This window comes from Peromyscus eremicus, chromosome 1, assembly GCF_949786415.1.
Source record: "Peromyscus eremicus chromosome 1, PerEre_H2_v1, whole genome shotgun sequence".
Lineage (NCBI taxonomy): Eukaryota > Metazoa > Chordata > Mammalia > Rodentia > Cricetidae > Peromyscus > Peromyscus eremicus.
Window position 1 is genome coordinate 112778834 of NC_081416.1, and position 13378 is coordinate 112792211.

Sequence of the window (13378 nt, forward strand, 5' to 3'; positions counted from 1 at the left end):
ATCAAGGATGCACATATATTTTTAAATGAAGTTTTATATCTTGAATCCTCCAGAAAGGAGTGAAATAAGAAACTACAATCAGAAACAAAAATGATTGTGTTTCAATTCTACTAGTGATTTCTTTGTGGTATGAGATATTTACTCAGTGTATTTTACTGTAGAGAGTTGGTAATTTTAAAAAAAATTTGAAATGTAAAGAATATTTTTATTAGGTTTATGAATATTTTAAACTTTGTAACCATCACTGGAATATTTTGACACGGATGCATATGAATATATCCATGGGGAATTCTTACAACTGTAACAACAAAAATTGTCACTTTCATATGTTCCTTTTCTTCTGGTCAATGTGGGAAAATTGGAAGATGTGGAGATTCTAAACATAAGTAAGTCAGAGATCAGGAAAGTTAACTAGATGTTCAGAAACAAAATGTCCGATTTAACTCTTGTCCTTATTTTCCTCCAATCATAAAGTCATAAGTAAAGATCATGAATTTAAAATTGTGGTTAGTCTTTTATCTTAACAGGGTGCACTATATAACTACAAAGGCCTTTACCAGCGACTGCATCAACTATTGTTTTTTGTATCTGCACATTAGAAAATGAAGTCCTCAGTGTCACACGCCATGTTCTTCCTTGGTCTTTAAATCAAATTATCCATGCCCTACTACCTGAGTGATAGAACAGTTGGTGTGTAGCCTATTTACTTTGTTTTTCATTTGGAACAGGTAGATAGAATATTTACATTAGAGATTTACTTTTAATATGAAACTAGATAATAAATTTATATTATGTGTGAAATTTTCAGTTATATTTTCAACAGCTTTCATTTTCTCTGTTTGCTAGGGATTACTTAGAGTCTTTGGCAGAAATGCATAATACGTTACAGTCCTGATTCTCACTCATCTACCATCACCTGAGTGCTGTTGATTCCTCCCAGGACAGAGAAGAAGAGATATGGATGTAACAAATCAAACAGCGGTGACAGAGTTTATTTTTCTTGGATTTCCAGGCTCCTCCTCACTGCAGCTTGCATTGTTTGTGATGTTTCTCACTGTGTATTTGCTGTCTTTCATGGGAAACACTCTTATAATTTTCCTTATTCTGATGGATTCCACGCTGCAGACACCCATGTACATTTTCTTAGGAAACCTGTCCTTCCTGGAGATCTGGTACACTACAGCTACGGTACCTAAGTTGCTGGCCACATGTGTCACCAAGGTTGTCACCATTCCTGTTGCGGGCTGTATTGCTCAGTACTACTTCTTCTTCTCCCTGGGAGCCACTGAATGTATCTTGCTGGCAGTGATGGCTTATGACCGGCACGTGGCTGTGTGCCGTCCTTTACACTACTCACTTCTCATGAGTGTTCAGATTTGCATGAGGTTTTCAGCTGGCTCTTGGATTGGGGGCTTCATTGCCCCTCTGCTACCCACCATACTCATCTCTCAGCTGAACTTTTGTGGCCCACAAAAAATCAACCATTTCTTTTGTGACTCTGACCCTATCTTTAAACTCTCTTGTTCAGATACATTCTTGGTGGAGGCCTTGGGTTACACCTGTAGCTCTGTGGTGATTCTCAGTTCTTTCCTTCTCACAATGAGCTCCTATGGCAACATTGTGGTTACAATAATTAAGCTGTCTTCCCAGGAAGCTAGGAAGAAAACATTCTCAACCTGTGCCTCCCACCTCACAGTAGTTACTATCTACTACGGCACCATAATCTTTGCCTATGTCCGCCCTCCTGCCAAGTACAATTTCACAATTGGCAAAGTTGTCTCAGTGTTCTACTGTGTGATCACCCCATTAGTCAACCCTCTCATATATACCCTGAGGAACAAAGATGTAATGAAAGCTTTCCAGAAATTTGTAGCGAAAAAGAGATTTCTATTAAACAGAAACATGCATGAGTTTTGAGAAGGCAACAATTAAGTTCTGTTTAGAGAGAAGTCTCAGACTCATTTGCTCATGGTAAGTATTTGAAATTAAGAAATGGAATTCTGATATACCCACCTCTGCATATTTTATGTTTTGTGTTGAATTATACTGAAAGTTATTTATAACTGTTCTATTTATGATATTTAATACAATACCACAGTGATAAATGGAGTGAATAATTAAAGGGTTTTTTGCCAATAAGCTTTTCACAATTGGTTTATTCCAACCAGTGAATATTTTAAAATCTTATACCTTGACAGGAAAACTAGTCATAAAATCTGTGTTAAATGATGCACTGTTTTTCCATCTAAAAGTCTTATGGAAACTAAATAAAAGTACATCAAAATACATTTAATAATCATTTATTAAACACATCTGGTGAACCAGACACTATTTTTAGCTTTTACAATTATTTGTTAACATAGGCATACCTACAGAATCTTAATAGGAAAAGATTAGATAAATACAATTTTTTGACAATGTGAAATTGTAAATAAATAGATATAAATAAAATGAATAGAACTTAAAATATTAGTAAGAGTACCATGAATAAAATGTTTTAAAGGCTTAATGAGATAACATAAGAATGGAATATTTAACAAGCTCTTAAACCATTAGATTTTTATACATGTTCAAGTGGATAAGAGTTCAGTAAAATTAATTTAAGTGCTACACACCCACAATATTAGCCTCTGAGGATACTGAAGAAGGAAACTCATGATTTCACGCAACATAGCACATTCCCTGTTAATGAAAAAAAGGAACCAATTTTTATTTTGAAATAGATAAAAAGAGACTGCAGGCTTTGCATTATTTTTTATGATTTTTTTCATTGTATATTAAGAAGCTTTATGGTTTTTATTTTTCTAGTGCAGTTTAGGAACGAAAGAGACGGCAAGGCGATGGAAGAAGCAAATCACAAGCATCTTTATGGTGAATGTTCACATGACTTACTCCTTCTAAGTGTGAGAACTGTGACTGAGTATTATCAGAATGATCTAAGAGAATGCACAATACCACCCTAGACACAGAGAGAGAATCTTCAGTGCAAAAAATCACCAGCTGACTCCTACCCAGAGTGAATCTTGAGAACCACTGTTGTAGGCAATTAAGAGACTATAATAAAGTAATAGCTTGTTGCACAGTTCATGTTTGAAATCTTTCTTGAACTCAGCACAAAATCTTTCTGGAATACATAAAAATTAGAATTGTATTTTAAAAAATACAAAAATGCAAAATATTTTCTGCTTTTGTTTTTATGTGTTTATTCATTAAAAGTTTTATGCATACATATAATATGTCTAGTAACACTCACTACATGCCCATCCTTGGCTTTTCTTCTTCCCATTCTTAACCAAGTTCTTTTTAGTGAAGAAGTGCCCATCCACATCCATGTCTTCTTGTTTGAACACAATGAGTTTATCCAGGACCTCTGTGTGGGCATGCATGTGGAGCTATCTATTCAAGCATGGGCAACTCATACAGTGACCATGCCACTGAAGACAATGAGTGTCCCTCCTCTTGCAGCCCTCTACTATCAATACCAGCAATGGAAGGTTTCAGCCCTCATGAGACCCTCCTGACTCTATGAATATTTACAGGCTCAGTCTGGGGCAGACCTTGTGCAAACAATAGTAGATGCTATGATTTCACACACACTGTGATCTTTCCATGCTTTTAAGACAACATTTCAGGATCCTCCTCTTCCTTATTTCTTGACTCTTCCATTCTTTCTACCACCTCTTTCACAGTGTTTCTTGAACTTTCTAAGGAGTGTTATGGGTACCCTCTTTAAAACTGAAGACTTAACAATAACTTGTTGTTTCTTGATGAGCTGTGAATCTTGGCTTTAACTGTTCACAGCAAAATTAAGCTTCTTTGATCAAGGCTCAGGGCACCTTGGGTCTTGTTATAAGTGTAAATATTTAGGATGTAATTTGTTATGTCCATTTAGAAAAATGAAAGGAGTAGGTTCATCTTTAGGACCTACCATTTCCCCAGTTATGGGTCTTTGATCAGGTTGAGCATACAAGGTCTGAATTTCTCAGTATGCATTCAGTTTCAGATGCAATCAGAAAATGGTTGTTTAATCTCATACTGGTCATGCCATTATTGTACCAGTAGGCATTGCTTGACTTTCAAATTTATGTTTCAACATGTAAAATTCATAGCTAGTAAACACAACTGTAGCTGACTTTTACCAAGTTTTTATATAAAAAGCTTCATATATTTCTTTTTTTTGTATTTTATAATTTAATTTAATTTTACATATCAGCCATGGATTCCCCTGTTCTCCCCACCCTCCGCCTTCCCCCCAGTCCACCCCCCATTCCCATCTCCTCCAGGGCAAAGATTCCCCTGGGGATTGAGTTCAAACTGGTAGATTCAGTCCAAGCAGGTCCAGTTCCGTCCTCCCAGGCTGAGCCATGTGTCCCTATATAAGCCCCAGGTTTCAAACAGCCAACTCATGCACTGAGTACAGGACCTGGTCCCACTGCCTGGATGCCTCCCAAACAGATCAAGCCAATCAACTGTCTCACTTATCCAGAGGGCCTGATCGAGTTGGGTGCTCCTCAGCCATTGGTTCATAGTTCATGTGTCTCCATTCGTTTGTCTATTTGTCCCTGTGCTCTATTCCAACCTTGATCTCAACAATTCTCGCTCATACAAACCCTCCTCTTTCTTGCCAGTCGGACTCCTGGAGTTCCACCTGGGACCTGGCCGTGGATCTCTGCATCCGGTTCCCTCAGTCATTGGATGGGGTTTCTAGCATGACAATTAGGGTGTTTGGCCATCCTATCATCAGAGTAGGTCAGCTCGGGCTGTCTCTCGACCATTGCCAGTAGTCTATTGTGGGGTTATCTTTGTGGATTTCTGTGGGCCTCTCCAGCACTCTGCTTCTTCCTATTCTCATGTGGTCTTCATCCATCATGGTCTTTTTTTCCTTGTTCTCCCTCTCTGTTCCTGATCCAGCTGGAATCTCCTGCTCCCCTAATATATTTCTGTAAACTTTTGTCAAAACAACCTTAAATGTAAGTGTGATATTTAGGTCCCCAAATACCATCATCTCTTCTAACACTTAGTTTCCATCAGAATATCAAAATTACATGAAAAGAATCTCAATAATACATATAAAATGATAAAAAGCTATTTCTTTTTATCATCCCACCTAAAAATAGATTTCATTATTTTATTGGTGGTAGTAATTTATTTTCTAGAATCAGATTCTTGCATTATATCTAATTATACCCTGGATTATAACCATTGAAGTTTACTTTTTTTTTCTGTAACTCACTTAACTAATATTTTCACCAATATATTTGGAAATCAGATTGACTTATGAATTTCTTTTGTTATGTAGCTACAAAATTCCATGAAAGCACTTATATTTTAGATTATGGTAGTTGGAGAAACCTGAATCCATATTCTCAGGCCAGAGAACTCATATTTGACTGAATAATAATCTATATCTTATTTCCTTTGTGGTAAGGGATATATTCTGCCTTGATGCATTTATACAAGCAGTAGCAAATGGGATGTGTTTGTATTTGTCATTCATAAATACATAACATCTTAATTTAAAGTTATTTTAAACACAACATTTGATTAGATGAATATTCTCCTGTTGTGTACATTTACAAAATCAATAAGAACATTTATACTTTGGATAATATATTTGCTCTCATGAGTTTTTTTTTTAAATATTTCAGTGGTGAACTTCCATTTAAACATGTGCCAATACCTTTGATTATATCCTTGAAGCTTCAGTTGTGGACTACATAGAACAGAATTCTGAACTCAATTATGTCCATCCCCCTTAAGAAAGATAAAACCATCCTACTCTTACTGATTTAGTAACAAATCCTGAGTACTCAGAATTGCCATTACCATTGAATTAACATACAACAAAACTAACTCCAATTTCTTCCACATTCTTTTCTAATGAATCTCCATTAGTATGAGCAACACTAGAATCTGCTGTTTCCATGCTTTTCATGTCTACTGTTTAGGGAACAAAACATTGTCCTCAAGGGTCAGTTTCTTTCCCATAGAATGACTTTCTGAAGTGTCCTTTACACCACAACCAAAGCAAATATTTCACAATGTCAATTGTGATTTACAGATACAAATGTCTATCTTTCTGCAGGAATATAAGCCAATATGATTTTTATGACCTAGAAAAACTTTGTGATAAGATATCATGACTATTATTATTATTTGAGACAAGAATCTTACATTGTGACTTAGGCTGTTCTTAGGGTGGCAATTGTCTTACATCAGCCTCCCAGGTGCTGTATTTATAGGTGCAAGCCACAATACCAAAGTTTTTTTTCCTTATGTTTGTTATTTTGCCTAAGTGAAAGTGCTCTTGAGTGTCCTGTCTCATGTATGGGTCATGTTCTTCTCCACACAAGTCACTGCACATGCTGTCCATGCTCATGGGAAACACTCCTTTCCTTCCCTTCCCTTCCATGCATGCATTAGAGCCATGATCCTTTTACTTGAGGACCTCCCCTTGGATGTCAGTTTCCTAAACAGCCACCCCCATTCCTGAAAAACTCAGAGCTCGAATCACCTATGTGTAATCACCAGGTACTTGCCAGTTAACCTTGTTCAGCTACAACTTCACACCTTCCCAATGACTATCTGACTGTGCATTTATATCATACTATTTTATTTTATTTTTGAGAATAACTTATGTCACATGTTTAAAAAAATAAAAACTATATAAGAGATATATCCAGACATTTTATTTTTTCACCTGTTCCTATATTTCCTTCTTCCAGTTAAACAATTCAAAATATTTTTTTAAATTTTAAGAATTTTAATTTAGTTCTTTGTTGATATTTTTCTGAGTTTTAATTTTAAGAGAAAACTCAGAAAAATACATATATCAGAATTTAAATACTTTCTACTAAAATATAGCATTGCATGTATACAGATTATGATGTGATTGTTTTTTCCATAAAATTATGTATTTGAAGAACATTCAATACTAGGCTAGAGACTTTTGTATTTCTCACTTTTTATCATGCAGAATATTCTATATTTTACATATTCCTCCAGCATTGAATAATTTTCCTTCTACTATTTAGTAAAAAGATTAAACAATGAAAATATTACACACACACACACACACACACACACATATTTGTAGATGTAAACAAACATGACCTAATACAGGAAGAAAGAGAAAGAAAGATTCTCAAAAGTACAATTGTTTATCTAAGAGAAAATACATTAAAGCTCCAATAGGAGGCTGATTAGGTGGCCCAGTTGGTACAATTATTTGCTTATAAGTATGATGAAACTGAGTGTGAATCTCCAGTACCCACAGAAAAAGTTAGACATGGCCATGCCACATATGCCAGTTAACCCAGTTTGCAGGAAGGTAGATAGGAGACCTTCTAGAATTTTCTGGCCAACCAGCTTAGCTAAAACTCTTTAAGCTTCAAGTTTACTTAGATACACCATTTGTGGGAAAACAGGCAGTTAGTGATTAGGTATACCCAATTTCTATTTTTAGCCTTCACATGAACCCCTATGCTACATATGCATACACAAACATGCAATACACACACACTCACTCACAATAGAAAACTGAATTTTTAACAATCTCATACATGAGCTGAACATGAACCACTGCAATAGACTTGTTTAAGTGGAGGGGCAAAAAAACATGCGGCCTCAACCTTGTAAAAAGAACTTCATGAAACGGAGGAATGCTGAGTGGGAGCAATAGTCTTCCCCTGCCACACCAATTCCAGTGTCGTCCATATGCCATGAACAATTATGTCAATGATAGCAGATGGGAGATACGTGTCCCATGGGACTAAGCTCCCTGGAGCTCCCTGGCAGACTGTCCGAGTTATGTTTCCTTCTCAAAGAACATGTACTTCACAGATCATGAGCTCCCTGTGCTATGGGTTCTGTATAACTGCTTTTCTGATAATGTTTTAATTAATCTATGAAGCACAGCCAAAATTAATGAATGCTTGGGTTGTGAACTATGGAGGAAAGGGGAAGCTGGACATGGATCTTAATCAGATATAGCAGAATGAGCTATTTCTTAAAAACCCCAGGCCACTAGATAAAGAAAGTATAAAGGTTCAGGCACTTCTAAGGAATAAACACTCACCCACTAGGAATCCTTTGGAAATCCCAACTAAAGTGATTTATGGCAGAAGACATTATCTCATAGGAGGCAGATGGTGGGCCCCTCTGTTGAAGAAGTTCAACATGGGAAACTTAAGGACTACAACAGAATCCCTTCCCCTTACAGGTGTAAAAGTACAAGAGTCCATATTCCAGTAGGGAAAAGGTTTTATATTAAAAGAGATATATGATGAAAGAACTGAAGAAAAACTCAGAGAGGGTCCGTAGCATCCAAATTGGCTAAGTAGGCCATGAGAACCAGAAAAGTAGAAATGCATAATAAACTAAAAAACTGCTGGGATAAGATAAGGGACACAGCTGCAACCACAAGAAGTCTACACAAGTCTAGGGACTGTACTAAGTTTAGAAATCACACACTGCTCTTTGGGTCATAAAGTTCTTGGGGGTGAAGGGATATGTCTAGCACCGATTAATAATTGTGTGCTTGCTGTTTTTTAAAGGATGATGTAATTGAATTATTGCTAAGCTCTTGTTGCTCCTTGTATGACTTGATAGTTTTCTGTATATAAACTACTGATTTACAGAAGTAAAATTGCAGCAGATTCAAACCACTTCTGAGTGTGTTGTCTGTCTGTCATTTGCTGAATTCTTGCCTTTCTGACTACCCAAGCCCTGGTTCTCCTATGGTCGTGGTACCCCTGCTGGGCCAGTCTGTGACATTCCCCAGAGAAGAACACAACAGTTGGCTACTTAATACCAAATTGTCAGCTCTGAAAACATACATATAAGCAATATTACACAGAGTAAGCAGGTCATATTTAGGAATATGTATGTATATACATATTCATATATATATATATATATATATATATATATATATATATATATATGACAGTGATTAATGAAAAATAAGGTTGTGAATTAGAAAGACAACTAGAAGAGCTAGAAGAGGTACATGGCAGGGTTTATAGAAAGGAAAGAAGAGGAGGAAATTATGTAATTATCATCTCAAAAATGAAAGAAAAAATAAAAACTTTTTACTTCCAGTAACAGTTTCACAGAAACAGACATATAGATTCCTTTCCAAGTGATAATTTCTGTCTTTGTTCCATTTAAACTTGAGTTTTGTTCATGGTGATAGATATGGATCATTTGCATTCTTTTACATGCTGCCCTCCAGTTAGACCAGTACCATTTGTTGAAGATACTTTTTATTTTCCATTGTATAATTTTGGCTTTTTCATCAAAAATCAAGTGTCCATATGCTGTGATCCTCAAGACTATACAGTAGGATGTCAGCTGATAAAGCAGAAGGAATCCACCAGAATTAATGCATTCTGATGGAGGCGACCCATTCACAAGACACTCAGAGTATTGCCTTTTGTATTATGACTATTCTTACAGTTAATATCTTGTGTAACCATAGCTCTCCCCTCTGTGAGTGGAACCCATCCCCCAAAAAGACCCAGCAGTGTTAAAATACAGGGCACAATTTTTCCTATGTGCTGGTACACTGGATAACTTCCTCACTCCGTAGGATCTTCAGTTAGAGAATCTAGTCACGCAGTCAATGGCCTTGGTTAATACAGCCTAATCTCTGCTCTGTTTCCTGAGACAAACATTGGAAGCTAGCTCCCTGTGATTATCCCCTATTTGGCAGGACATGTGGCCAGGAAGGGAGTCTTTTAAATAGATCACATTTGGCCGGGCGGTGGTGGCGCACACCTTTAATTCCAGCACTCGGGAGGCAGAGCCAGGCGGATCTCTGTGAGTTCGAGGCCAGCCTGGGCTACCAAGTGAGTTCCAGGAAAAGGCGCAAAGCTACACAGAGAAACCCTGTCTCGAAAAACCAAAAAAAACAAAAAACAAAAAAACAAATCAAATAGATCACATTTGAGATCTTCAGAGATCAAGAGGTGCCCAAGCTCACTTGATTCCTAGTCTGTCCTGATAATGGAGAGTGAGTGCCCTAAATTCTCCCACAGCTGACTTGGGAAAGTGCTAACCACCAGTTCTACCCTAAAAGCTATTAATTCCCTACACCAACCCTCATCCTGTTAATTGATACAGAATTTTAACCTAGGAATTTAGTCTCACACACGAACTCCCTTCTTAAAATTTAAAGCCTCCTAAATCAAGTTTTCTGTTTCTTAATATTGTCCCAGCATCTTTCTGGCCATGCCTTCCTGGGGTCAGAAAGACGCTGAAGGTGCCACTTAGGATAACTCTGCTTCTTGTTCTTGAGAAAAAATTCTAGCTCTGTAACTTTGTGATGACAAGAGAATTGCGTTTGTTTTATGTGTGTACATAAACTGAAAAACTTTGCCCCACAGCAATATTAATAAAGAAATTGACATGAAGAAGTATGGAGTGAGAGATTTTTTTCACCCTGAGATCCCTTGAGCTTTACACTGGCAGTAGCCTTCCATATGATCCCTAAGAGGGCATTGAAGCTAGCTCTCAGTAGCTCCTGATATCCATAGGTATGTGGATTTATATCTGGATCTTCAGTTTGATTCTGTTGGCCATTTGTTTGATTTTATTCCAATACCATCCATAGTTCTGTATTAGAGTTCAGAATCAGGGATTATGATACCTCCAGAAGTTCTTTCATTGTACAGGGTTGTTTCAGCTATCTTGGTTTTTTTTTTTTATTTTCCATATGAATTTGAGTATTGTTCTTGTAAAGTCTGCAATGAATTGTGTTGGAATTTTGATGGTGATTGCATTAAATCTGTAGATTGCTTTTCATAAGATCACCATCTTTACTATGTTAATCCTATTGATCCCTGAGCATGAGGGATCTTTCCATTTTTTGATACTTCTCCAACTTCTTCCTTCAAACACTTAAAGTTCTTGTCATACAGGTCTTTCATTTGCTTGATTAGAGTTACCTCAAGACATTTTATATATTGTTTGTGGTTATTATGAAAGGTGTTGTTTCTATTATTTTGTTCTCAGCCTTTTCATCATTTTTATATAAAAGGGCTTGTGGATTTTTTTTTAGTTTATCTTGTATTCAGCCATTTTGCTAAAGGTGCTTATCAGCTGTACAAGTTCTGTTGTAGAATTTTTTGGGTCTCATATGTATACTATCATGTTATCTGCAAATAACGATACTTTGACATTTTCTTTCCCAATTTGTATTTTCTTCAGTTGTTTTATTGCTCTAGCTAGAATTTCAAGTAGTATATTACATATATATTGAGGGAGTAGACAGCCTTGCCTTTTTCCTGATTTTAGTGGAATTGCGTTGAGTTTCTTTCTATTTAATTTGATGTTGGCTACCAACTTGCTGTATATTCTTTTATCATATTTGGGTATGCTTGTGGAATCCTTGATTCCTCTAATACTTTTATTACGAAGGGGTGTTGGATTTTGTCAAAGGTCTTTTCAGCATCTAATGAGATGATCATATGGGTTTTTTCTTTCAAATTGTTTATATGGTGGAATACATTGATAGATTTTCGTGTGTTGAATCATTCCCCTATCTCTGGGATGAAGACTACTTGATCTGCTTGATGTAAACTTGGAGTTGGTTTGTCAGTATTTTATTGAATATTTTGGGATCAATGTTTATGTGGGAATAAGTTCTTTACTCCTGTGCAGATTCTGTCTCCTGTGATCCTTCCCCAGGCCAAAGCTATCCTAGCTTGTCCCTGGCCCTATTGCTCCTGGGGCCCCACCTCAATCCCAGTGGACTTCTGTCACTGTGGTAGAGACCATACCAGCTGGAATGTTTGACTGACAAGTTTCCAGTGACCCTTCCCCAATCCTATGTTACTCCTCCTAGCCCCACTGCTGGGCTCTCTCACCAACCCCAGATTTCTGCCAAGTGTGCCCAGGCCACACAAGCTAGAATGGCTGAGTGACCTGCAGAGGAACTGTACCCTTCCCTAGATTCTATCCCCAGTTATCCTTCCCCAGGACAATGCTATTCAAGCTTATCCCTGGTCTTGCTGCTGCTTGGCCCCTGCCCCTCACTTCAGTAGACTTCCACCACTGGTGTGCAGATCACACCAGCCACAATAGCTCTCACTATTAGACAAGTGCCCTGCCCTCAAACTCCAGAAGACTCCATAGGCCCAGACACAGTCCACACCAGTTGGAAGAACAAATGTCAGTGGTCCACTTATAGTCCATAGTTGTTGAAAGAACAGTGCCAACAGCTCTACTGGTGGCCAGGCTGGTCCTATGTACTTCAAAAAAGACTCAGGATTTAGTGGAGACCAGGACAGACCTAGAGACTCAAGAAGACTTCAGTTTTACTGGAGGAAAGAACAAAGCAAGGGACCCAAGCTTCCCCCCAACCCAAAGCCAGTGAAGACACCCTACTGTTCCTGAAGACTCAGCAATCACCAGAACCCTTTGCCACTTAGGCAAGAAGGCAAGAAAGAAAACAGAAACCAAGGAACAAAACATCCATCCAATAAAAATAAACACAGGAATCAACACCTAGACCTAAACCATCATAAATCCAGATGCCTAAGTGCCAGTGTAAGAACACAATCAATAATAGAAAAGACAATATGTCACAATCAGAAGCTAGCTATCCTATGAAGGTATAATCTGAACATTCCAATGTGGCTGAAGCACAAAATGACCTTAAAAATAACTTTATGAAGATAATAGAGATCCTTAAGGAGGAAATGAGGAAGTCCCTTAAAATGGAAGAAAAGACAAAAAATTGGAGGAAATCAATAAGTCTCTTAAAGAATATCAAGAAAACCTAGAAAAAACCAACAGTTGAGACAAACAAATAAAACTATTCAAGACCTGAAAATTGAAATAAACGCCATTAATAAAACATAAACTGAAGGAATTCTGGAAATTGAAAACCTAGATAAGTGAAGAGAAACTAGAGATGCAAGTATCAACAACACAATGTAAGAGATTGTGTTATATTGTGTCGAGAGTATCTTAGGCATTGAAGATATGATAGAAGAAATAGATACATTGGTCAAAGAAATTGTTAAATCTAAGAAATTCCCAACACAAAATAGCTAACAAATCTGAGAAATTATTTAAAAAAAACAAACATAAGAATAATGGGAATAGAAGAAGAATCTTTGCTCAAAAGCTCAGAAAATATATTCAACAAAATAACAGAAGTAAAATTCCCAACATGAAGAAGGACATACCTATAAAGGTATAAGAATGCTGGGGACAGCATATAATATGGCTGATGTGCTGCCAGCAGAGACTGGAGAAAAGGGGACCAGAGATTGTGGATCATCAACCTTCTGTGTGTTCCCCTCTGGATCTTCTGCTTAGCATGCCTCCAGAGGGCCAAGGTAGAAATGCCTATGTGTCCCAAGCTCAT

At 37.2% G+C, this 13378-nt stretch overlaps 1 protein-coding gene across 1 annotated transcript; it reads left to right on the forward strand.

Annotated features, from left to right (window-relative positions):
• The first annotated feature begins 957 nt into the window (after nt 1-957).
• Nucleotides 958-1917, forward strand: LOC131915109 (olfactory receptor 6F1-like). The gene has a single exon (XM_059268136.1). The coding sequence runs from the start codon at nt 958-960 to the stop codon at nt 1915-1917; it is 960 nt and encodes a 319-aa protein (XP_059124119.1).
• Nucleotides 1918-13378: the final 11461 nt, after the last annotated feature.